A 27,590-nucleotide genomic window follows, 5' to 3' on the forward strand; every position below is an offset into this window, starting at 1 on the left:
TCGTCCTTCTCTAAGGCAGGGTATCCCACCTGACAGGCTAGCACCATGAGTCTTACCTCCTCGTCCTTCTCTAAGGCAGGGTATCCCACCTGACAGGCTAGCACCATGAGTCTTACCTCCTCGTCCTTCTCTAAGGCAGGGTATCCCACCTGACAGGCTAGCACCATGAGTCTTACCTCCTCGTCCTTCTCTAAGGCAGGGTATCCCACCTGACAGGCTAGCACCATGAGTCTTACCTCCTCGTCCTTCTCTAAGGCAGGGTATCCCACCTGACAGGCTAGCACCATGAGTCTTACCTCCTCGTCCTTCTCTAAGGCAGGGTATCCCACCTGACAGGCTAGCACCATGAGTCTTACCTCCTCGTCCTTCTCTAAGGCAGGGTATCCCACCTGACAGGCTAGCACCATGAGTCTTACCTCCTCGTCCTTCTCTAAGGCAGGGTATCCCACCTGACAGGCTAGCACCATGAGTCTTACCTCCTCGTCCTTCTCTAAGGCAGGGTATCCCACCTGACAGGCTAGCACCATGAGTCTTACCTCCTCGTCCTTCTCTAAGGCAGGGTATCCCACCTGACAGGCTAGCACCATGAGTCTTACCTCCTCGTCCTTCTCTAAGGCAGGGTATCCCACCTGACAGGCTAGCACCATGAGTCTTACCTCCTCGTCCTTCTCTAAGGCAGGGTATCCCACCTGACAGGCTAGCACCATGAGTCTTACCTCCTCGTCCTTCTCTAAGGCAGGGTATCCCACCTGACAGGCTAGCACCATGAGTCTTACCTCCTCGTCCTTCTCTAAGGCAGGGTATCCCACCTGACAGGCTAGCACCATGAGTCTTACCTCCTCGTCCTTCTCTAAGGCAGGGTATCCCACCTGGCAGGCTAGCACGTCACTTTGTGTTGTAGACGTGCACTTCACCTCTTTCCCATCACTCTGTAATTCAAATGCACAGTTAAAGAGAGCTAGTGTGCATCTGAAATAGCACCCTATTCCCAATACAGTGCACTACTTTCAGTGTACTACATAGGGAATAGGGTACAGATATATTTACCAAGAATCTAAGATCTTTATAAAATACAGACTATGACAAAATAAAATGTCAGGAGTTTGTTTTGTCAATAAAGTTTTACAACGGTTTTGTCAATAGAGTTTTACAACGGTTTTGTCAATAGAGTTTTACAACGGTTTTGTCAATAGAGTTTTACAACGGTTTTGTCAATAGAGTTTTACAACGGTTTTGTCAATAAAGTTTTACAGTTTTTACATAGGTTAAAAGTTCCATCTTTCAGAACTCACCGGAGATGTTATGGAAGCGTAGAAGAGGCTCTTGGAGTACGTGACCAAAATCTGGGTGTTGTACGCATTCTCCTTGATGTTCTTCACTAGTACCTCGAAGGAGATCTCTCTGTTGTTAGAACTGACCAGCACAGAGCCAACACTGTCAAGACAACAACCACCAGTCATTACACCTTATGAATGTAAAAAAAATAAAAAAATGAGAGCGAAGATGGTAATATGATGACAAGATGACTACAGGAGGACCTTCAGAGCTACTGTCCTGTAGGTTTTTCATTCCAACCCTAGTCTAGCTCACCTCACCTCTAATAACCAGCAGGTTGATAAACTGAATTAGGTCAGTTACAACTGGGGGTTGGAGTGACAACCTACAGGAGGGAACAGGGTTGGAGTGGCCCTGTTGTAAAACATCTGTCACGTCCTGACCAGTATAAGGGGTTATTTGTTATTGTAGTTTGGTCAGGACGTGGCAGGGGGTGTTTGTTTTATGTGGTTCGGGGTGGTTGGTTGTTTAGAAGGGTGTTTGATTTATTATTTCCGGGTTTTGGGCTATGTTATATGTTTTGTATTTCTATGTTCATTCTAGTATTAGTATTTCTTTGTTTAGGTCATTGGGGTGTTGGACTCTCAATTGGAGGCAGGTGTTTCCTAGTTGCCTCTGATTGAGAGTCCTATATATATATAGGTATGTGTTTGTGTTGGTAGTTTGTGGGAGATTGTGCTAGGTATAGCCTTAATGCCTTACCGGCCTGTTATTCGGCATTGTTTTTTGTGTACGTGTTTATTTTGGTTTTTTACTTCTTTGCCAATTTAATAAAAGAAGATGAGTGCACATAACCCCGCTGCGTTTTGAAAGACAACCTCACTGAAACAGGATCGTGAACGTGAGCAAAATATGTTGAATGCAAAATTAGAAAGTACAGAAATATTCCTGAAATGTCACTGTCATTTTAGTTTTATCTGCTGTTAAACATTGAGATTATGTCGCTTACACACTCACACACTCACACACACTCACACACACACACACACTCACACACTCACACTCACACTCACACACTCACACACACACTCACACACTCACACACTCACACACTCACACACTCACACACTCACACACACACTCACACACACTCACACACTCACACACACTCACACACTCACACTCACACACACTCACACTCGCACACACTCGCACACACTCGCACACACTCGCACACACTCGCACACACTCGCACACACTCACACACTCACACACACTCACACACTCACACACACTCACACACACTCACACACTCACACACACTCACACACTCACACACACTCACACACACTCACACACACTCACACACACTCACACACACTCACACACACTCACACACTCACACACACACTCACACACTCACACACACTCACACACACTCACACACTCACACACACTCACACACACTCACACACTCACACACTCACACACTCACACACTCACACACTCACACACTCACACTCACACTCACACTCACACTCACACACTCACACACTCACACACTCACACACACTCACACACTCACACACACTCACACACACTCCCACACACTCACACTCACACTGATTTCCAGGCCATTATTGTTCAGACCCATTTTTATGAGTGTTCTGTGTTCTGTGTTCTGTGTTCTGTGTTCTGTTTACACGTAAATGTTATAAGTTGTTAAAGATTTCTTAATTAAAATCACATTAAAAAAAAATTGACTAAAATAGAGAATAAGTCATTGTTGTCAGGGGATACAGGCTGGACAGATGATGTCATTTATTCCACAGTCCCCATTGTCCCCGATGTGTTATAGTCTTTTAATTTAGCCTACAAGGATCTTCTGAGTAACAGGTCTAAACTCGGTATCGTTTGAGACATTCGTTTTTTTAGTCACACTTTATTTGGATAGTGCATCTGAAAATACAAAACACGGACTTAACACTTTTTGTTTATTGTTTTTTTTTCTGCCTTTGCTACCCAACCAGTGTTGCTGACATTCACCCACCCAAAAAAATACCCCCACTCATAGAAAACACACTATCCAAACGATCTAGTGTTGCTGATTTGCGGTATCAGCTATAAATATAAACCTGCCCAAAACGGACTGCGGTTTGTAAATTAGACGGTTGTCTAAAACCGACACTTTTTACTGAAACGTTTAGATAAATAGACCTGGACACTGTCCCTGTAAAAATAAAAAAATAAACTGAAATATAAAAAACACTCACCTGGGTACCTCTGTCACCTTCTTCACACTGAGCACCAGATCACTGACACACACGTCATCAGAACCACACTGTTTGGAGAAGGGAATCTACCGCAGAGACCACGGAAAACCATTGGACAAGATTCACAGATTCAACCAGTATTTTCATAGGGCTGGTGGAATCACAATTACATTTTTCATTTCTTTTTATAAAAAGGTTTTATTTATTTTTTAATTATTTTGTTTTTAAAGGATGGGCGATGAAAATAATGGCGTTGGAAAGACAGGGAGGGGGGAGGTCGTAACCATGCCAACTCCGGCGCACACGTGTACCGGGGTCAGCGGGCTGTAACCTTTGGACCACATAGGTCACAACTAAATTCTGTTTCAGTTGCATTTATCTCTGTTGGGGACAAAACCGTGTGGGTTTTAAAAGCAATACACAGTATGTATGATATTACCCACCACCCAACAGTTTTAAATACAAGTGCAGGCCAGGGGGAAGCATGTTTACATTTAAATGAAAGTGACAGATTGTACCCACAGACTGAGACAAAGTAAGCAAAGGAAGAGAAGGGAGGCTAACTCACAGAGAGGAGAGAGGCTAACTCACAGAGAGGAGAGAGGCTAACTCACAGAGGGGAGAGAGGCTAACTCACAGAGAGGAGAGAGGCTAACTCACAGAGGGGAGAGAGGCTAACTCATAGAGGGGAGAGAGGCTAACTCACAGAGGGGAGAGAGGCTAACTCACAGAGAGGAGAGAGGCTAACTCACAGAGGGGAGAGAGGCTAACTCACAGAGAGGAGAGAGGCTAACTCACAGAGGGGAGAGAGGCTAACTCACAGAGGGGAGAGAGGCTAACTCACAGAGGGGAGAGAGGCTAACTCACAGAGAGGAGAGAGGCTAACTCACAGAGAAGTCCCATGCAGTCTGAGAGAAAACATCAAGGACAGGGTTGGCGTCTGGGTTCTGAAGGCCGATGTCAACGCGCAGACTGATGGAGTTCACAAAGTCTGCGCTTTCCTGAAATAAAAAAAACAAAACATTGAAGATAATTAAGATTACTGTATTGGTCTGTTGTCAAGTGATTTTCATCATAATGCTCCCCGAGATGTGATAGACAAATACATTTTAATGCAAGCTATAGTCTGACTACTGTAAATGGATAGCCTAACCCAAAGAGGTTTTATAACATACTTTTAATAACAGCAACAACAACAACAAAAAACGTTGGAAAATTGTAGTTTTATACACATGGTTATATTTTAATTAATTAATAACGTCTGTCTTCACCTGAACGTAAACTTGGTAATTGTGGCAAACAGAGGTGGTGGACGATGATATCTGAACGTTTCCAGAGAGGAGTCGTTCGCGGTTCTGACTGAACAGGCCTCGTGAGGAGACCCGGGACGACTGCAGGTCAGCATCCAGAGTTAGGTTGTATTTGACAGCTGGAGGGATAATATATGTTTATTTTTTGGGGGGAATATATAGTATGCGGATGTTATTTTCAGACATTCTGGTAACTAACCTAATATTAATATCATGCCTTCAGAAAGTTTTACACCTCTTTCACTTTTTTTTCCACATGTTGTTGTTACAGACTCAATTAAAAAAATTGATTAAAATGCCATTTTTTTTGTCACCGACACACAATAACTCATAAGGTCAAAGGTGAATTATGTTTTGAGTCAATAAGTCCATTTCCACTAGCATTGCTAACTGATACAATCCATTTCCACTAGCATTGCTAACTGATACAATCCATTTCCACTAGCATTGCTAACTGATACGATCAATTTCCATTAGCATTGCTAACTGATACAAACATTTCCACTAGCATTGCTACATGTTGCTAAACAACCAGATACATTTTTTTTTTAAACGGTTTAAATGAAATGACAACACCTTAGGTAAGTCCAATTGCTGTTACATACAGAGCCTTCAGAAAGTATTCAGACCCCTTAACTTTTCACACATTTTGTTGTGTTACAGCCTGAATTGGGTCACTGGCCTACACACAATACCCCTGAATGTCAGTGTAATTATGTTTTACATGTTTTTTTTTGTTGTTTTTTTTTACAAATGAATTACAAATTAAAAGCTGAAATGTCTTGAGTCAATAAGTATTCAACCTCTTTGTTATGGGAAGCATAAATAAGTTCAGGAGTAGAAATGTGCTTAACAAGTCACATAATAAGTTGGATTCACTCTGTGTTCAATAATAATGTTTAACATGAGTTTTGAATGACTACCTCATCTCTGTATCCCACACATACAATTATCTGTAAGGTCCCTCAGTCGAGAAGTGAATTTCAAACACAGATTCAACCACAAAGACCAGGGAGGTTTTCCAATGCCTCACAAAGAAGGTCACCTATTGGTAGATGGGTAAAAAGGTCAAAAGCAGACATTGAATATTCCTTTCAGCATGGTAAAGTTATTAATTACACTTTGGATGGTGTATCAATACACCCAGTCACTACAAAGATACAGGTGTCCTTCCTAACTTAGTTGCCGGAGAGGAAGGAAACCACTCAGGGATTTCACCATGAGGCCAATGGTGACTTTAAAACAGTTACAGAGTTGAATGGCTGTGATAGGAGACAATTGAGGATGGATCAACAACATTGTAGTTACTCCACAATACTAAAACCTAAATGACAGAGTTAAAGAAGGAAGCATATACAGAATACAAATCTTCCAAAACATGCATCCTGTTTTCTACAAGGCACTAAAGTAATACTGCAAAAAATGTGGCAAAGCAATTCACTTTTTATCCTGAATACAACGTTTTATGTTTGAGGCAAATCCAATACAACATATTACTGAGTATCACTCTCAATATTTTCAAGCATAGTGGTGGCTGCATCATGTTATGGGTATGCTTGTCATGGGGAGTTTTTCAGGATAAAAAGAAACAGAGGTAAGCACAAGCAAGATTAAATCACATTTCAGTTGTACAATAACCTAAAACACAATTCTAAATAAACACCAGAGTTGCTTACCAAAAACAAAGTGAATGTTTCTGATTGGCCAAGTCAAATTTTGACTTAAATCTAGTGAAAATCTATGACAAGACCTGAAAATGGTTGTCTAGCAATGATCAACAACCAATTTGACAGAGCTTGAAACATTTTGAAAATAAATTTGAAAATGTTGCACAATACAGGTGTGGAAAGCTCAGAGAGTTACCCAGAAACATTTTTACATTTTAGCAGATGCTCTTATCCAGAGCGACTTACAGTAGTGAATGCATACATTTCATGCATTTTTTTTTTATTGTACTGGCCCCCCATGGGAATTGAACCCACAACCCTGGCATTGCACACACCATGCTGTACCAACTGAGCCACAGGGAAGACCAGAAAGACCCACAGCTGTAATCACTGCCATCTACCATGTTTTGCTTCTACAAAGTATTGACTCATGGGTGTGAACACTGATGCAAATTTGATATTTCTGTATTTCAATAAATGTTCGAACATTTCTAATAAACATGTTTTCACTACGCCATTGTGGGGTATTGTGTGTAGATGGGTGAGAAAGAAATAGGCTCTAAGATAACAAAATGTGGAATAAGTCAACGGGCATGAATACTTTCCGATGGCACTGTATAGTATAAGTAAGCAAACACTTAATAAAAAGCGTTACCAAAATCATCAAGATATGAAGAGAGTTACTAGTGAAAACATCTGCAATAATTGGTGACCCAAAGATATAGAGTAGTAGAGTATGTCAACCTTAGAGCAGAGTAGAGAAGAGCAGTACATTAGAGTAGAGTACATTAGAGTAGAGCACATTAGAGTACATTAGAGTAGAGTACATTAGAGTAGAGTGCATTAGAGTAGAGTGCATTAGAGTACACTAGAGTAGAGTACATTAGAGTAGAGTACACTAGAGTACATTCGAGTAGAGTACATTAGAGTAGAGTACACTAGAGTACATTAGAGTAGAGTAGAGTAGAGTGCATTAGAGTAGAGCACATTAGAGTAGAGCACATTAGAGTACATTAGAGTAGAGTACATTAGAGTAGAGTGCATTAGAGTACACTAGAGTAGAGTACATTAGAGTAGAGTACACTAGAGTACATTCGAGTAGAGTACATTAGAGTAGAGTACACTAGAGTACATTAGAGTAGAGTAGAGTAGAGTGCATTAGAGTAGAGTACATTAGAGTACATTATAGTAGAGTACATTATAGTAAAGTGCATTAGAGTAGAGTACATTAGACTAGAGTACATTAGAGTAGGGTACAGTGCATTAGAGTATAGTGCATTCGATTATAGTACAATAGTGTACATTAGTGTAGAGTGCATTAGAGTAGAGTACATTAGTGTACATTAGAGTAGAGTACATTAGTCTACATTAGAGTAGAGTGCATTAGAGTAGAGTAGAGTACATTAGTGTAGAGTGCATTAGAGTAGAGTACATTAGAGTAGAGTGCATTAGTGTAGAGTACATTAGAGTAGAGTACATTAGAGTAGAGTACATTAGAGTAGAGTGCATTAGTGTAGAGTACATTAGAGTAGAGTAGAGCACATTAGAGTAGAGTACATTAGAGTAGAGTACATTAGAGTAGAGTACATTAGAGTAGAGTGTATGAGAGTAGAGTGCATTAGAGTAGAGTACATTAGTGTACATTAGAGTAGAGTACATTAGAGTAGAGTAGAGCACATTAGTGTAGAGTACATTAGTGTAGAGTGCATTAGAGTAGAGTACATTAGAGTAGAGTACATTAGAGTAGAGTACATTAGAGTAGAGAAGAGTACATTAGTGTAGAGTGCATTAGAGTAGAGTAGAGTACATGCGTGTAGAGCAAAGTACATTAGAGTAGAGTACATTAAAGTAGAGTGAATTAGAGTAGAGTACATTAGAGTAGAGTACATTAGAGTAGAGTACATTAGAGTAGAGAAGAGTACATTAGTGTAGAGTGCATTAGAGTAGAGTACATTAGAGTAGAGTAGAGTAGAGTACATTAGAGTAGAGTGCATGAGAGTAGAGTAGAGTACATTCGTGTAGAGCAAAGTACATTAGAGTAGAGTACATTAGTGTAGAGTGCATTAGAGTAGAGTAGAGTACATTAGTGTAGAGTGCGTTAGAGTAGAGTACATTAGAGTAGAGTGCATTAGAGTAGAGTACATTCGTGTAGAGCAAAGTACATTAGTGTAGAGTACATTAGAGTAGAGTACGTTAGAGTAGAGTGCATTAGAGTAGAGTACGTTAGAGTAGAGTAGAGTACATTAGAGTAGAGTACATTAGAGTAGAGTACATTAGAGTAGAGTACATTAGAGTAAAGTAGAGTACATTAGAATAGAGCTCATTAGAGTAGAGTAGAGTGCATTAGAGTAGAGTGCATTAGAGTAGAGTAGAGTAGAATAGATCAATCTTACTTAGGGGTCCCACAGGTTTCTTTGGTCTAAACGTTGCGCTGAAGCAGATGTCTGTCTTGAAACAGGAGAGCTTCTGTCCGTTTATCAAGCAAGGCTTACTCAGGATGTTGATTTTATCAGGGGAGAAAGAAGCCTTGGCCGTCACAGCAGCCAGTCCTCGAGACCTAGTAAAAAAAAAACAGATCACAGCTTTTGACGTGAATCGCAGAGGCAAGAGTGGACAACCCTGTCTCGTTCCTTGAAAGACGAAAGATGAAAAATGATTTGCAGCTGGCATTGTTGGTAAGCATACGAGCCACCAAAGAACAGTTCATTTACTTAGAAAATATTATTTCTATCTTCTAATCTAAGACATCTTAAATTAATGCCGAAATGCCCAAATTGAAATAGTCACCAAACGTCATTATCGTTGGAACTTGGCTCCAAAGCATCAAGATTTCAAGTCATGAGTCAAGTCAAAACGTACAAGATTTTATGAACCCCCCCAGGTAGCCTGGTCCCAGATCTGTTTGTGCTGTCTTATTTGGTGTGAAAATGACCATAAGAGTTGGGCAAGAGACTACAAACAGATCTGAGAGCAGGTTACACTCCAGTGCATGATGGTTGAACTCACCAGAGCTGGATCACCTTCCCATGAGCCCCAACAGAGATATCAGGTATGGTGTCATCATTCATGTCCCCATAGCCATCCAGAGACCGCCCAAAATACTGCATCATGAAGTCAAACTTAGACCCAAGGATTCTCTAGGATAGAAACCCCCCAAAAATGATCACCTAACTGATTCCTGTATTGGTGGGGGGGGGGGGGGGTAGGGGGGGGATAGGGGGGGTGTTATGACATCGACGGGGCTGTAGTGGAGCGGTTCCTCAGGTTTCCACATCACTAAGGAATTATCATGGTCCACACACACCAACACAGTTGTGAAGAAGGCATGCCTCTTTCTCCCCGAGATGCTGAAAAGATTTGACATGGGACCTCAGATCCTCAAAAAGTTATACAGCTGCACCTCCATACCAGGCGGTGTCAGAGGAAGGCCCTTACAAATTGTCAAAGACTCCAGCCACCCAAGTTATAAATTGTTCTCTAAGTGCACCAAGTTTGGAACCAACTGGACCCTGAACAGCTTCTACCACCAAAAGCCATAAGACGGCTACATAGTTAGTCGACAAACTCTTTAGACTCATCACATGTTACTGTGTATTATCTATCCTTTACCCCTACCTACAGTATACTGCTGTTACTGTCTATTATCTATCCTTTACCCCTACCTACAGTATACTGCTGTTACTGTCTATTATCTATCCTTTACCCCTACCTACAGTATACTGCTGTTACTGTCTATTATCTATCCTTTACCCCTACCTACAGTATACTGCTGTTACTGTCTATTATCTATCCTTTACCCCTACCTACAGTATACTGCTGTTACTGTCTATTATCTATCCTTTACCCCTACCTACAGTATACTGCTGTTACTGTCTATTATCTATCCTTTACCCCTACCTACAGTATACTACTGTTACTGTCTATTATCTATCCTTTACCCCTACCTACAGTATACTGCTGTTACTGTCTATTATCTATCCTTTACCCCTACCTACAGTATACTGCTGTTACTGTCTATTATCTATCCTTTACCCCTACCTACAGTATACTGCTGTTACTGTCTATTATCTATCCTTTACCCCTACCTACAGTATACTGCTGCTACTGTCTATTATCTATCCTTTACCCCTACCTACAGTATACTGCTGTTACTGTCTATTATCTATCCTTTACCCCTACCTACAGTATACTGCTGTTACTGTCTATTATCTATCCTTTACCCCTACCTACAGTATACTGCTGTTACTGTCTATTATCTATCCTTTACCCCTACCTACAGTATACTGCTGTTACTGTGTATTATTATCTATCCTGTTGTCTAGTCACTTTATCCCCTACCTATAAGTACATATCTAACTCAATCCCCTTCACATCGACTCGATACTGGTACCCCATGAAGCCAAGTTATCATTACTCATTGTGTATTTATTCCTTGTGTTATTAATTTCTATTATTTAACCTTTTTTCTCCCTCTCCACATTGTTGAGAAAGGGCCCGCAAGTCCGCATTGCACTGTTAGTCTACACCTGTTGTTTACTAAGCATGTGACAAATACATTTCATTTAATTTGAATCATGGACCCTGGTTCTTTTGTTATTGAAGTACAATGACACCCTGCCATCTTTTCCTATATTATTATAGGAATATAATATTATATAATTATTTGAAATGTAGTTTCAGTTGGTTTTTAGGACTTGCTTAACTCGTTTTTTTTTAAGTTTCAGTTTGATAAAAAAAAATGTATTTTGTTGTTGTATTATTTATTAATTATTATTATTTATTATTAAGTTTTAGTGCTAAGGACAGAGAGTAGCCTACGTGTGGGCGGCTAGGAGCCAGTTATGTGTTGTAGAACTATAATTTGTTTTTTGGCGACGTCACTAGTTGCCAATGGGGGGGGTCAGTAATACAGTAATGGGCCAGGACCATAGGCTTGGATAGACACCATCTCTGTATCTGTGTAATGATGGCGTCTGTGAGAGCATGGACAGCGCCAATGAAATATACTTTTTAAAAAATATTATTCTTCACAAGTAAAATTCATTGGCTGATTCTTCCCGATGACCCAGCTGTCAAGACTCCAACCAGGTCATCAGGAGGGATCAGCCAATGAAGTTGGAAGTCCCACCCAGTTGACTACTTCAAAATGGTGAAAGTCCTCAATGGCGCTGCCCCGTGATAACACACACTTTTGTCCACTAAAGGATTCCGTACAACTCCTAGGCCAGGACATACAGTAGGTTTGGTTACGTTTAAAATATCAATCAATCCTAATGTGACTTTATATTTAACAGTACTATCAACAAGGCAGGTCCTACAAGCCCTGGTTTTGTCACACCTGGACTACTGTTCAGTCGTGTGGTCAGGTGCCACAAAGAGGGACTTAGGAAAATTACAACTGTCTCAGAACAACTGTCTCAGAACAGGACAGTACGGCTGGACCTTAACTCCTTCAGGAGACCATTTGAATGGGAGGGAGGCAATACAGTGTACGTTTAATGCAATGAACCCTCTTAAAATAGGCTGCACTCCTTGGGAGATCATATAACAAGAGATCTTAGACATGAACAAGTGTCTCTTGTGTCTTCATGCCCTGTCGTACAATCCAAAATACTGGGAAGTGATAAAGAATCCCATCATAAGATTCCCCTGCTTCCAATTTACATTTTTTGAATGAAATCACCTCGAGCCCCTCTTTGGTCAAGTGGGTGTTTGTCGAATAATGGAAAACCTTTAGTAAATAGAGAATGGGAACCTAAAGGTATTTATTTCTGATTTGTTTCATGACAACTATATGAGATTCTACAATGTAGAAAAGTGTAAAAAAATAAAGAAAAACCCCTTGAATGAGTAGGTGTGTCCAAACTTTTGACTGAATCTGTACCTCGACACACTTCCTGTACGTTGGAAAAATGATCCTGTAATTTGAATGACGTTTATTCACATGATAATGAAATCTGGGATGAAATGACAGGCCTGATTACCTCTTCCAATAACTGAGAAGGTTAATGCGTTGATGCCTGGGGACCGGTTTCCCGGACATGGATTGGTTCTGGTCCCTGGGCCGTTAAACACTCTTACGAGAAACCTACTTTGGGTTTATCAGCCCGGGACTGGGCCTGGTCTGTGTCCGGGGGACAGACCCTGGATATTTATGTATTTCTGTGGGTATTTATGTACATGTATGTGTGTGTACTACTGTAGATGCATGAACATTTATATACATGTTAAGAAGTTCAACTCTGTCACCCCTTCATTCCCCTCCCACATTTCAGGATGTTATCATTATATGATGATCTATGAGAATGGATGAACTGATTTGTTTTGGAAAGTGCAATATTTATTAAATTGGTTGGCTATAAAGCTGGAAAAAACATTTTTTTGGGGGGGAGGAAACATTTGAATCTTTCAATATCAAAACTAAGACTGAACATCAGAATGACTTTATTTATCATTTCTAAATGTTATGGACTGTCCCAGGTTTTTACAGAACTCACAGTAGGAGGATTCCCAATCCAGGAATCATCCATCTGAGATTCCTTAAAAAAACAAGGAATTTGGGGAAAGTGCCCAGAATCATCCACCCCTACCTGTGAATGTTGTTTGTGGAGTGTCTTCTTATCTCCGTTGTAAACATAGACCACGCCCCTCCCAGAGTCCTCCAGCGGCGCCCCGACCACCACGTCACAGAAGCCATCCTGGTCCAGATCGGGCACAGCAGAGATGGCCGTCCCAAAACGGGCATTCTCCCCTGGGCTTAAACCAACCAGGAAGCCTTGTTCGCTCAGTATACCCTGAGAACATACAGAGAGAGAGAGGTAGATACCCTGAGAACATACAGACACAGAGAGAGAGAGGTAGATGCCCTGAGAACATACAGACAGAGAGAGAGGTAGATACCCTGAGAACATACAGAGAGAGAGAGGTAGATACCCTGAGAACATACAGAGAGAGCGAGGTAGATGCCCTGAGAACATACAGACACAGAGAGAGATGTAGATACCCTGAGAACATACAGAGAGAGAGAGGTAGATACCCTGAGAACATACAGAGAGAGAGAGGTAGATACCCTGAGAACATACAGAGAGAGAGAGAGAAGGGTAGATACCCTGAGAACATACAGAGAGAGAGAGAGAGGTAGATACCCTGAGAACATACAGAGAGAGAGAGGTAGATACCCTGAGAACATACAGAGAGAGAGAGGTAGATACCTTGAGAACATACAGAGAGAGTGAGAGAAGGGTAGATACCCTGAGAACATACAGAGAGAGAGAGGTAGATAACACGAGAACATACAGAGACAGGGACAGTCTCTTCAGTCTTCAGGGCGGCAGGTAGTCTAGCAGTTCAGAGAATTGGGCCAGTAACCAAAAGATTGCTGGTTCAAATCCCTGAGCTGACTAGGTGAAAAAAATATGTCCATGTGCTCTTGGGCACTTAACCGTACTGCTCCTGTAAGTCTCTCTGTTTATGAGCGTCTCCTAAATAATTGACCCTGAGAACACACAGATACCGTTCTCACTCTACTGAGCTTAACGGAGCTGAGCTGTACTGAGCTGGCCTGGTTACACATCCACTACAGTGGCTAGAACCGTTCTTGAATGGAAATATCACAGCCAGCACGGTAAGGTTGGTGTGAGCTGGGAATTCGGCAACTCGCGTCACCTTACCTTGGTAACGGAGAAAAGATAGACCCTCCCTTGCTCCTTCTTCAGGTCGTTCATGAACATGGGAGCTCCGACCAGCAAGACGTCGGACGTACCGTCCTTATCCACGTCCAGGGGACACAGCACGCTGCCGAAGTACGAGCCGATCTACAGGGACAGACACACAACAGATGATGCTCAACACAGTACAGTGTCAAAGGAGAAGGTTCACTTGTTTTATGAAGAAAATAGACATATCGCATAATGTATAGCACAGCAGCGCCAGCCTAGGTTAGCATCCAGCCTAGGTTAGCATCCAGCCTAGGTTAGCATACAGCCTAGGTTAGCAGACAGCCTAGGTTAGCATCCAGCCTAGGTTAGCATCCAGCCTAGGTTAGCATACAGCCTAGGTTAGCATCCAGTCTAGGTTAGGATCCAGTCTAGGTTAGCATCCAGCCTAGGTTAGCATCCAGCCTAGGTTAGCATCCAGTCTAGGTTAGCATCCAGCCTAGGTTAGCAGACAGCCTAGGTTAGCATACAGCCTAGGTTAGCATCCAGCCTAGGTTAGCATCCAGCCTAGGTCAGCATCCAGTCTAGGTTAGGATCCAGCCTAGGTCAGCATCCAGCCTAGGTCAGCATCCAGTCTAGGTCAGCATCCAGCCTAGGTCAGCATCCAGTCTAGGTTAGGATCCAGCCTAGGTCAGCATCCAGTCTAGGTTAGCATCTAGCCTAGGTCAGCATCCAGCCTAGGTTAGCATCCAGTCTAGGTTAGCATCTAGCCTAGGTCAGCATCCAGCCTAGGTCAGCATCCAGTCTAGGTCAGCATCCAGCCTAGGTCAGGATCCAGCACCTTTCTGGTTACACAGTATGTCTCCTACATCTGTTTTCACGATTACAGGGTTTTGAAAAGTGTTGTATCTCTACACTAACGAAGGCTGCTAAGCTATCCCTGCTGTGGTGAAGCTATCCCTGCTGCGGTGAAGCTATCCCTGCTGCGGTAAAGCTATCCCTGCTGCGGTAAAGCTATCCCTGCTGCGGTAAAGCTATCCCTGCTGCGGTAAAGCTATCCCTGCTGCGGTAAAGCTATACCTGATGCGGTAAAGCTATCCCTGCTGCAGTAAAGCTATACCTGAAGCAGTAAAGCTATCCCTGATGCAGTAAAGTTATCCCTGCTGCAGTAAAGCTATCCCTGCTGCAGTAAAGCTATCCCTGATGCGGTAAAGCTATCCCTGATGCGGTAAAGCTATCCCTGCTGCGGTAAAGCTATCCCTGATGCGGTAAAGCTATCCCTGCTGCGGTAAAGCTATCCCTGCTGCAGTAAAGCTATCCCTGCTGCGGTAAAGCTATCCCTGCTGCGGTAAAGCTATCCCTGCTGCCGTAAAGCTATTCCTGCTGCGGTAAAGCTATTCCTGCTGCGGTAAAGCTGTCCCTGCTGCTGTAAAGCTATCCCTGCTGCAGTAAAGCTATCCCTGCTGCAGTAAAGCTATCCCTGCTGCAGTAAAGCTATCCCTGATGCAGTAAAGCTATCCCTGATGCAGTAAAGCTATCCCTGCTGCAGTAAAGTTATCCCTGATGCAGTAAAGCTATCCCTGATGCAGTAAAGCTATCCCTGATGCAGTAAAGCTATCCCTGATGCAGTAAAGTTATCCCTGATGCAGTAAAGCTATCCCTGCTGCAGTAAGGCTATCCCTGCTGCAGTAAAGCTATCCCTGCTGCAGTAAAGTTATCCCTGCTGCAGTAAAGTTATCCCTGATGCAGTAAAGCTATCCCTGATGCAGTAAAGCTATCCCTGATGCAGTAAAGCTATCCCTGCTGCAGTAAAGTTATCCCTGCTGCAGTAAAGTTATCCCTGCTGCAGTAAAGTTATCCCTGCTGCAGTAAAGCTATCCCTGCTGCAGTAAAGCTATCCCTGATGCAGTAAATTTATCCCTGATGCAGTAAAGCTATCCCTGCTGCAGTAAAGCTATCCCTGCTGCAGTAAAGTTATCCCTGCTGCAGTAAAGCTATCCCTGCTGCAGTAAAGCTATCCCTGCTGCAGTAAAGCTATCCCTGATGCAGTAAAGCTATCCCTGATGCAGTAAAGTTATCCCTGCTGCAGTAAGGCTATCCCTGCTGCAGTAAAGTTATCCCTGATGCAGTAAAGCTATCCCTGCTGCAGTAAAGCTATCCCTGCTGCAGTAAAGCCATCCCTGCTGCAGTAAAGCTATCCCTGCTGCAGTAAAGTTATCCCTGATGCAGTAAAGCTATCCCTGCTGCAGTAAAAAATAAACACAAATAAGTGAGTTGACCCATCACACCTTTTTGCTTATTAATATAAGCCAGAAACATCTATTCCAGGATCAACATTGACTACCAAGTGTAGATAGAATCATTTTGGTCATAAAGTCAGTCTCGTCTACAACTGAGATTTGCAAGAAGATCGGAAAAAATTGGTATATCACGGAATGAATGGTACCGTAACAGTTTTCCTTGGGTTGGGTTTATTTCAATCCTGCCCAAATGCCTGCAGCTGACAGCACCTAAGTATTCATCAATATGGAGTTCAGATGCATGAGACCCAATCTTATTTCCCATGGTCAATTTGGTTACGGACCATCCATAAATTACACAATGTACGTGGGACAATATATATATTTTTTTAAGTAAATACCTCAACATTTCAATAACTTAAAAACCTCTAACCAACTATAAATTGTAGATATTCATATTTAAATAGTTAAAGCATTTAATGTGACAACTTAAAACATGTGGGATATGAAAATAATGTCCTATTTATATTGCGTAATAAAGGTAACTGTCAAAATAAAGGAAACACCAACATCAAGTGTCTTATTAATAGAGCATTGGGTCAACCTCGAGTCAGAACAGCTTCAATACACCTTGACATAGATTCTACAAGTGTCTGAAACTCTATTGGAGGGATGAGACACCATTCGTCCACGAGAAACTCCATAATTTGTTTGTTTTGTTTTAAAGGTGGTGGGAAAAACGCTGTCTCAGGCGCCACTCCAGAAATCTCCTACAAGCGTTCGATTGGGTTAACATCTGGTGGCTGAGACGGCCATGGCATAACGGTTTACATCGTTTTGATGCTCAACAAACCATTCAGTGACCACTCGTGCCCTGTGGATGGGGGGCGTTGTCATCCTATGGGGGCAAAGCAACGCTAGCCACAATAATGGCCAAAATAATGACCAGCATTTTTCTACATGACCCAAAGTATGATGGGATGTTAATTGCTTAATTAACAGCACCAGAGATAGGTTATCTAATGTCAAACCAACTTGGCCACGGTCGTACACCAGCTGGCTGAAGTTAATCGGTGAAAGACATTGGCAACTATTAGCTATCCTAGGTGACTTCAATACACAGGACCTGGTTAGACTGTGTCAAGTTATCTAGGGTGAGTGACTGTAACAGTTTTGACAGAGTGAATGTACAAACCCTTGCCAGGTGTAAACCCACACACATTAAACAATCCACCCCCCCTCCAAAGACAACTTTTGTTTGGCTTCAGTGATGGCCGCTGCATTTCGTAATGACCAAGCCAGGAAGTTCATCCCCCTTTAAGTAGGCAAGTCATTTAAATTGGTTAAATTTGTGTTAGGAGTACCTGTTTCCCTCTCTCAGAGTCAATGATAGTAGTACCTGTTTCCCTCTCTCAGAGTCAATGATCGTAGTACCTGTTTCCCTCTCTCAGAGTCAATGATAGCAGTACCTGTTTCTCTCTCTCAGAGTCGATGACAGTGACTTGTTTTGAGGATGTGACGGTGTAGACGATGACTTGGCCAGAGTGGTTTGAGCGAGGAGCCCCGGCAACAAAATACTCTGTCTGTCCATCACTCAGGGTGGTCACAGAGTAACCTGGGAAGTAAAACACAATGTAAAGACAGATGGAAACACAATATAAAACATTAAACACAAGCACAGTAACTCCTCTGATGTATAAGACATGAAACACAAGAGAGATCCCCTGAGGACATACAGGCAGAGAGAGAGAGAGAGAGAGAGAGAGAGAGAGAGAGAGAGAGAGAGAGAGAGAGAGAGAGAGAGAGAGAGAGGGAGAGAGAGAGAGAGGGAGAGAGAGATACCCTGAGAACATACAGAGAGAGAGAGAGAGAGAGGTAGATACCCTGAGAACATACAGAGAGAGAAAGAGAGAGGTATATACCCTGAGAACATACATAGAGAGGTAGATACCCTGAGAACATACACAGAGAGAGAGAGACAGTCTCTTCAGTCTTCAGGATGGCAGGATGCCTAGCAGTAAAGAGAGTTGGGCCGGTAACCGAAAGGCTGCTGATTCAAATCCCTGAGCTGACTTGGTGAAACACATGTTCCCTCGAAGTACGCAAGTATTCTAAATGGGTTACATTTGGGTTAGGAGAGCTACCCCCAGCACAAGTCTGAATAAAGAAAACTAAGGAATAGATTTAAATAGATTTAAAAACGCAAGCACATTAAACACAAGCACATTAACTCAAACTATTTAAATAAAATACAATAGCTAGATTGTCTTCTTGTCTATGGTGTAAAATACTGTCTTGTCCCACCTCACAACAACAACATATAGGCCATTCCCTTTTCCTTAAAATAAACTATTCAGCAGCAGTGCACTGTGAAGGACGAACAGACAGGAAGATGCACGAACAACATCTCAGCCCTACCCAGTAATGAACTGTGGTTCCTGTCTTGAAGGGTCCTTTCGAACGCTGACAGAGGGAAGATGTCCGCCCGCTGGCCGCCTCTCTGATGGACCACCGTCCCGCTCCACGCGTACGCTCCCACTGCCCCCAGCATCATCACATCCTGGGAAAGTTAAAGGTCAAACAGGAGTCAGATACGTACAGCTCTCTTTCAAGGTGCCAGTATAAAGAGAGAGAGAAGAAGAAGAGCAAGAGAGAGAGAGAAGAAGAGCAACAGTCAGTCAGACAGACAGACAGACAGACAGACAGACAGACAGACAGACAGACAGACAGACAGACAGACAGACAGACAGACAGACAGACAGACAGACAGACAGACAGACAGAAACAGACGAGTGTACCATCTTGCTGGAGTAGTGAGCGCTGAATCCCACCTGGGACATCTGCATCTGGAAGTCCTCTCCCCCTTTTCCGGTGCCTGGTGTTGAAAAGAACAATCATTCTGAGCATAGGAACTACGGGAAGTACAACAGGACATAAAAGGTGAATCTCCTACTTCACTGATTCTTTGTGTCCTCTCCCTTCATCTCTGACTTTGGAGGCGAGGAGACGGAGAGAAGAATCAAGGAAATACAACTGATAGTCCCGTCTATTCTTAAAATATATTTGGGATGTATCATTACTAAACCGTCTGAATTTATGGGCTTTTTTCCTCTCTTGATATTTCCGACAAAGTAAATCTGAAGAACGTACCCTCGATGTTGAAGATGCGGTCTCCCAGTGCCTCAGCAATGGATGACAGGGTAGCTTCCTCTGACACGTTGAAGAAATAGTTCTCGGTGGGCAGACTAGCAATCGATTTTATTTCTGCTATGAGGTTCTTGGTGTCAATGTTGTTTCTGATGTAATAACCCAGTACCTGCAAGAAAAAAAAAATCTGTGATTGTCAAAGTTAGGAAATTGATCCGTTCAAAAATGATCAATCTGTTATCTGTATATCATTTGAAAAAAAAGACAAGCAAATAGCCAACAACTTGGGGTGAGCGGATGGGCATTCGGAAGGGAAATACAGTATACTGAACTTCTTCGGGATCGGTGTCCCATCTATGGGACGGTTGAGCTAACGTAGGCTAACGCGATTAGCATAAGGTTGTAAAGTAACAAAAACAATTCCCAGGACGTAGACATATCTGATATGGACAGAAAGCTTAAATTCTTGTTAATCTAACTGCACTGTCCAATTTACAGTAGCTATTACAGTGAAATAGTACCATGCTATTGTTTGAGGAGAGTTCACAATTATGAAAAGTTATTAATAAACAAACTAGGCACATATGGGCAGTCTTGATACAACATTTTATAAAGAGTAATTATAAGAAATGAATCATTTATGCCATCTGGGTTTCCAGTAAAATGTCCATGATTCACATTGTTTCCCTGAACAGCCTCTGCTATTATAAGGTAGATAATTATGGGTTAGGGACGTCCTGTGACATCACCAAGCTAATTGTTGGTTAGGGACGTCCTGTGACATCACCAAGCTAATTGTTGGTTAGGGACGTCCTGTGACATCACCAAGCTAATTGTTGGTTAGGGACGTCCTGTGACATCACCAAGCTAATTGTTGGTTAGGGACGTCCTGTGACATCACCAAGCTAATTGTTGGTTAGGGACGTCCTGTGACATCACCAAGCTAATTGTTGGTTAGGGACGTCCTGTGACATCACCAAGCTAATTGTTGGTTAGGGACGTCCTGTGACATCACCAAGCTAATTGTTGGTTAGGGAAGTCCTGTGACATCACCAAGCTAATTATGGGTTAGGGACGTCCTGTGACATCACCAAGCTAATTATGGGTTAGGGAAGTCCTGTGGGAGGGTGGGTGGGAAGGGAACACATTTGTCCTGTGAATTCATACATTTTTTTGTCCATGTGTTCAGTACCTGTCTTACCAATAACAATTGTATTGATTTATTTACCCCTTATTTAACCAGGCTAGTCTCGTTGAGATAAAACTCAAGAGCGACCTGGACCAAGACAGCAAGCACATTTGTTTTTGTGATCACAATAAAGTCTGTCAAAGTATAAAAGTTTCCGCGAACTTACAGCAATGCCAAAGCGCCTGATATTTTCCTTCTCACATTCTCTGATGACTGTATCTCTGAAGGCCTCGTCATGTGACTCCCCGTCGGTTACCACAACCATCACCTTGGCTGCCCCGGGACGACCGCCATTGTCTTGATGAAAACCCCACCGACTGGAAAACGTGGACACGTATTATACACCCTGATAATCATCAATGGTATTAAGGTGAAAGGTGAAAGGTGAAATAAAAAAACGAATAAAAAAATGAGGATGACATTCTTCCAGTGGCTATTATGAACACCCAGGGTCTCTGTTCATAGAGCGTCTCAGAGTTGGACTGAGGATCTAGGGATCTGATCTGATGTAGATCAGTACTTTTTTACTCTGATACTTTGAGAATACTGTATATTCTGTGTACCGACCTGGCGTACTGGATGGCATGAAAAGTGTTGGTAGCAGCACCGTACATCTGAGTGATACCCGAGGCCGCAGACAAAACACCTTCTTTGGTTTTGAAAGTGTTCAGTTTGAATTCAAACTGTGCTGACACCGCATACTGAATAACACTGACCTGACGTAGGAGAAACAAACAAAAAATAAACAACATGATCAAAAAGAGGACCGAGAGAGAGAGAGAGAGAGAGAGAGAGAAATAGAGAATGAAAGGGAGAGAGAGAGGAGAGAGAGCGAGAGAGAAGAGAGAGAGAGGAGAGAGAGCGAGAGAGAGAGAGCGAGGAGAGAGCGAGAGAGAGATGAGAGAGAGAGCGAGGAGAGAGCGAGAGAAAGGGAGAGAGGGAAAGGGAGAGAGATAGAGGAGAGAGAGCGAGCGAGAGAGAGATGAGAGAGAGAGCGAGAGAGAGCGAGAGAAAGGGAGAGAGGGAAAGGGAGAGAGATAGAGCAGAGAGAGAGAGCAAAAGAGAGAGGAGAGAGCGAGAGATGCCTACCTGGGTACTTTGTGGGCCAATGTCTAGAGTAGGGAGCAGTTTTTTGAGAAACTCGTTAATTGGTGTCCATGGGTAAATGCTGTTGGAGCCATCCAAGACTATCACAATATCCATCGGACCCCCACAAGCTGAAGGAAATACGACAGAAAATAAAGTCAGGCATAAATATTTCTTAACTAATTTACCACGAAATGGCCCCATTTTCTTTTCCTAAGGTAGGAATGGTCATCAAAGGAGAGAGGTCCTTGCCCTGGACAGCAGAGGAGAAGGCAGGTACAGATTTGAAGAGGGAGACAGAGGGAGAGGGAGAGAGAGAGAGAGAGAAAGAGAGAGAGAGAGAGAGAAAGAGAGAGAGAGAGAGAGAGAGAGTGAGAGAAAGAGAGAGAGAGGGAGGGAGGGAGACATATATCTTACTTTGTACAGCAGGGGAGAAGGCAGGCTGAGGTTTGAAGAGGGAGACAGAGGGAGAGAGAGAGAGAGAGAGAGAGAGAGAGAGAGAGAGAGAGAGAGAGAGAGAGAGAGAGAGAGAGAGAGAGAGAGAGAGAGAGGAGAGAGCGAGAGAGACATATATCTTACTTTGTACAGCAGGGGAGAAGGCAGAATGAGGTTTGAAGAGGGGGCTGACCCCTGCACAGACACCTGGGCAGAAGTCCTGACTACCACATCTCTGAGCCCACAGCGGACCACATGTCTATGGAAAATAACTTTAGAGCGATGTTCACATCTCTTTTTTCAGTTATCAAGACGTACAGAAACACACCCAATGCTCAATTCTTTTATCTCACTTTAAGAGGTAACTTAATTTTAGAGAGTTTATATTTTATTCTGTAATGTGACCAAACTATTAATCCAACTGTTAATTTCTTACCATAAATCCACTAATTTTGGGCATACGAGTGAGAGTCAAACCTAGACTCATGTTGACGTTGATATTTCTCTCATCTGGAATATTGATGGAGTCTGAAAGAGAAAGCCAGATATTATATATTATATTACATATTCAATAAAGAAAAAGGATCTTTCATTCCTCTCTTCTTGTCTCCTTCTCAAAACGCATCAGAGGAGAAGATCAGAGGAGATCCTTGGATCTCCTCCTCCAATGAGAAAGAGACGAGGACGGTAGGACGGTAGGACAAGATTAATTGAGAAAGAGACGAGGACGGTAGGACGGTAGGACAAGACGAATTGAGAAAGAGACGAGGACAGAGGACGGTAGGACAAGACACATTGAGAAAGAGACGAGGACGGTAGGACGGTAGGACAAGATGAATTGAGAAAGAGACGAGGACGGTAGGACGGTAGGACAAGACGAATTGAGAAAGAGACGAGGACAGAGGACGGTAGGACAAGACACATTGAGAAAGAGACGAGGACGGTAGGACGGTAGGACAAGATGAATTGAGAAAGAGACGAGGACGGTAGGACGGTAGGACAAGATTAATTGAGAAAGAGACGAGGACAGAGGACGGTAGGACAAGACACATTGAGAAAGAGCCAGTGTGTCATGTTTCGATTCGAGGTTAAAAGGTCAAACTTCAGACTCTGAGATGTTTTATGAAGATGCCCCAAACTTACCCTGGATGTTGAGCTTATCACAGCTGGTCTTAGAGCCTGACACAGGACATTTATAAACATCTCCCTTCCTGTTATCAGTGAAGCCACTCCATGGAGCGCCCACCAGGAGCCTAGAGAAAGGAGGACAGTAAGAACAGCACTGCTTACATCAGCCCCATAAACATGTTTATCATAGCTATGTCCCAGAGAAGACCTGAATGAGTTCAGTCAACAGACTGAGTAAATGGTCTGCATTTAAGTAGCCTAGAAACACTGATTCTGTAGATGTCCTGCCTCGAGCTGTAATTGACCGTTAATTAACAAACACATTTAGCAGCACCTGGCTTTGCCAACAAGCCACTGATGTAGAGCTTTGGAACATCTACATTTTTTAAAAGTCTAATAAATCCATATAATATAGCCTACACCTTCACAATAAATCCATTATGTATTTTAGACAGGTCTAAAGAAACATGATATGAAGTAAATATAGTCTATTTGAGATGAACAGAATAACATATTCTGTGTTGTCCTTATGTTACGTCCTGATCTGGCTATGCCATATGGCTGTGGGCTTACACTAGTTCATTTAGCAGACAAGATTTGCTTAGAATTTTGTTGCATTATTTTATAGTATGAAGAATACAAATTGAACAAAGCTGAATAAAATATATTTTCTACAAACGATTTGAGGGTGGGTGCACATGTTGCTATTCTGTGTTGAGCGGTTAAACAAAGAAACAGGTCTTCCTATATGTTTAATTTACAGTTATTAATGTAACTTAAGTTGTTCTACAAACGTTGGGCTATATGTTTAGATTTGCAATACATTGTAAGTCTGCATGATGAGACTCTAATGATGATTTGAAAAAAAGTCACTTGAAAGGTATGAGCTCTGCTTTGTTTTTTTATGCAGGTTGTACACACTTCATCAGTCTCTCATTTACAATTTGACAAGCACTTGATAATGCCTAGAATTTCATGGCGGCATACCCTTTGAAAATGCACCCTAAAAAGAATCCATGCCTTTTTGCGGCCAGTGGCCGTTGTGCCTTTCTCCCTGAGTGCTGAGCATTCAGGATCACCTCTCACTCAATTGATCGGGTCTTTCTCACATGCTACAAGTGAAGACAGACGCATCGGGGACCCAACTGCGCGCGGCCTTATCCAATTCCGAGGTGCACATTGAAGATATTGGAAGAACTGTCCAACTGTCAGCCAACAAGATGAGTACTAGCCTATGTCAATCTACTATCCCCCATAGTACAAAGGTCGACCTATTCTATTCTGTGCGAGAAATAAATATTCCAAACATAGTCTGGAACAGTTGTGGGATGCGATAGATCCCAAATTATTACAACCACTAGCATCAAAACACCTTGTGGCTGATGCGACAGATCAGAACATTTATCTTAAAATGTTTATAACCTATTAGGCTATTTCTTCACATTAAAAGAATAGCAATGAGCACATGGTAGTAGTCTACAGGAACGAATGTTCCATTAGCAGAAAAATACCATTATCAAAAAGTGACCACAAATGTGATTATGCATATAATGCTTTTAATATAAGGGCCCTGCGTTCATCCACCTCTGGCCTGCTGGCCCCCCTACCTCTGCGGAAGCACAGTTCCTGCTCAGCCCAGTCAAAACTGTTCGCTGCTCTGGCACCCCAATGGTGGAACAAGCTCCCTCACGACGCCAGGACAGCGGAGTCAATCACCACCTTCCGGAGACACCTGAAACCCCACCTCTTTAAGGAATAACTAGGATAGGATAAAGTAATCCTTCTAATCCCCCCCCCCCAAAAAAAGATATAGATGCACTATTGTAAAGTGGTTGTTCCACTGGATATCATAAGGTGAATGCACCAATTTGTAAGTCGCTCTGGATAAGAGCGTCTGCTAAATGACGTAAATGTAAATGTAAAATGTATTTTTAATGGTGAAAATGTATCTTCCCCCAAACTTTAAAACTCGCACACTGCCTATGTATACCAGTTAGGCTCTACACCCCTTGTAAAGCGGATTAATGTGCTTCGTTTTTAACAACTTATTTGGCCACTTTCATTTTGATACAAACCTTATTATAACATATAGGCCTATGGGCTAGGCTACATGAGGTGTGCAACTAGGATTAGAAAATGTCGCAAAAAAAAGGCATTGTTTCTTATGCTGAACATCATTCACAAGTGATAATATATAATTCACAAATGATAGGCTAATATTGTCAGCCATCAGACTATTCTTGATTTATGCTTGTCTTTACATATACTAAATAATATATGTGTGACATTTGTTTTGATTTAGAATGGACCATTATCATGCACCTGTCTCGAAAACAGGGGCAGTGGGATTTTTTTGTATTAATCTATGCACTTACATAGTGAATGGAGGATGCTTTTCAGTTGTTAATTTTCATCCCAGCCAGGTAGGCTATACTCCTGTTGTAAAGCGAAGCAACGTGCTTAATATTAGGAAAGTTGAGAAATAAATATAGTATGCCTAGCCTATGAAAAGGCAGATGGGATCCTCCTCTTTTTAGTAGAGGCCATCACTCTGTTTTCTCATGCAATTGCATAGCCTATAGAAATGTTGCGCAACATGAGCTCATGGGCTCTCATGAAGTGCTTGATTCGATTTTTGATAGCATTTGCATTTATGACGTCAGAGTGATTAGAGGGACAATAGAGTGCTGAGTACCAGGCAGTTAGCTAGTTTGGTAGGCTACTAATGACCAGCAGCAGCATCAGAGCTTGGAAAAGCCTAATTACCGTGACTAAACGGTCACATGGAATTTGACTGCCTTCATGACTCGTGACCGTGGGTGTGGCGGTAATACGGTCACCACAACAGCCCTAGTCTAGCCTTCAACCAGGGATTTGGAGAGCTGTGTGCAAGTTTCTTACCATTTGCCTTGATGGTTGGTTAGTTGTTGGACAGTGTAACCAAACTGTTCGTTAGCAGGCCCAGAGAAGACCTTGGCGTCTGCGGTTCCCACATTGAAGGCTTCAGAGTACCAAACCGTGTGCACTGGGGTGAAGAGCAAACAGAAAGAGGGCTTCACACTGACAATAAGGGATTAGCAATAGTCTTTACACATAACAAACTCATGCGGGTTCTCTGTGACAACGAGGGTGCTTGCGACTTTTGACTAGGGTTCTTGTCAAAATTAGTGGACTATATAGGAAATACAAAGCTCTTTCAGAAACATTTGTAGATATAAAAACAAGATGGCACAAGGAAGTCATTCAACATGGAAGTTGACTGGTTTGATTTTGTTTCCATTTAATATTGTGTGATGATGGAATGATCAGATGGTTTATTGCCATGAATAGCAACCAGTCTGTCATAAAGACCAGTCTGTCATAAAGACCAGTCTGTCATAAAGACCAGTGGTCAAACTTCCCCCTTGAGTCTATGGACATGTCATTTGATGTTCTTCACAGATGAGCAATAAAGGAATGGATAACACACACACACACACACACAATACATCCTCAAACAGCAGTGCTGATGGAGGTGAAGAGAGAATGAGAAAGAGAGAGAAGGAGAAAAAGAGAGAGAAGGAGAGAGAAGGAGAGGAGAGGGAGAAAAAAGGAGAGGAGAGCAAGAGAGAGAGAGGAGAGAGTGAGAAGAAGAAAGGAGAGAGAGAGAGAAGGAGAGAGAGAAGGAGGGAGAGAGAAGGAGGGCGCGAGAGAGAGAGCCCTACATGGGTACTTTGTGGGCCAATGTCTAGAGTAGGAAGTGGTTTTTTGAGAAGATCCCAGGGGGCATTTATTCCTCTTTATGAGCTGTTTTACTCACAAACCGTCAGGCTCCCAGTTCGTATCACTGTTCATGCCCTTAGATCTATAATCAGTTATCTATTTTGCTATGTGCTGCTCTCGTATGACCAATTGAAAGACAACCATGCGCAGTGTAACACATGTTGTATTCTGGCATGAGTTTATATGGAACTTGCAAGAGGCATACCTTGCCCCCCCCCCCAATTGAAAGGCATTTTGCAATGTGTAGGTGTGGTATGTATTACTGTATGCATTAATTAGCTGGGGTATGTGACATATAAAGGATGTTAAAATAACATATGGGATTCTTTCTGGAAAGCATATTGTCTGAATTAGTATGTCAAAATTAGTAGTAAGTCTGAAATAGTTAGTAAGTCTGAATTAGTTAGTAAGTCTGAATCAGTT

General features: G+C 42.4%; 1 protein-coding gene across 1 annotated transcript in view; it reads right to left on the bottom strand.

Moving 5' to 3' along the window:
* Window positions 1–27,239, bottom strand: part of LOC115165113 (integrin alpha-2-like) — a 40,169-nt gene extending 12,930 nt beyond the window's left edge. Inside the window, exons 1-21 of the mRNA XM_029718148.1 lie at window positions 27,209–27,239; window positions 26,307–26,430; window positions 23,421–23,530; window positions 22,714–22,805; window positions 22,422–22,536; window positions 21,846–21,973; window positions 21,324–21,472; window positions 20,923–21,073; window positions 19,571–19,736; window positions 19,219–19,295; window positions 18,839–18,980; window positions 17,890–18,035; window positions 14,196–14,339; window positions 13,116–13,319; window positions 9,532–9,662; window positions 8,919–9,082; window positions 4,820–4,977; window positions 4,439–4,549; window positions 3,549–3,634; window positions 1,293–1,434; window positions 837–929 (exon numbers count right to left, since the gene is read on the bottom strand). Of these exons, the coding sequence (XP_029574008.1) occupies window positions 837–929; window positions 1,293–1,434; window positions 3,549–3,634; window positions 4,439–4,549; window positions 4,820–4,977; window positions 8,919–9,082; window positions 9,532–9,662; window positions 13,116–13,319; window positions 14,196–14,339; window positions 17,890–18,035; window positions 18,839–18,980; window positions 19,219–19,295; window positions 19,571–19,736; window positions 20,923–21,073; window positions 21,324–21,472; window positions 21,846–21,973; window positions 22,422–22,536; window positions 22,714–22,805; window positions 23,421–23,530; window positions 26,307–26,430; window positions 27,209–27,239 (2,664 nt within the window). The remainder of the gene's footprint in view (window positions 1–836; window positions 930–1,292; window positions 1,435–3,548; window positions 3,635–4,438; window positions 4,550–4,819; window positions 4,978–8,918; window positions 9,083–9,531; window positions 9,663–13,115; window positions 13,320–14,195; window positions 14,340–17,889; window positions 18,036–18,838; window positions 18,981–19,218; window positions 19,296–19,570; window positions 19,737–20,922; window positions 21,074–21,323; window positions 21,473–21,845; window positions 21,974–22,421; window positions 22,537–22,713; window positions 22,806–23,420; window positions 23,531–26,306; window positions 26,431–27,208) is intronic.
* Between the last annotated feature and the right edge of the window lie 351 nt (window positions 27,240–27,590).

Source organism: Salmo trutta, chromosome 27 (assembly GCF_901001165.1).
Source record: "Salmo trutta chromosome 27, fSalTru1.1, whole genome shotgun sequence".
Lineage (NCBI taxonomy): Eukaryota > Metazoa > Chordata > Actinopteri > Salmoniformes > Salmonidae > Salmo > Salmo trutta.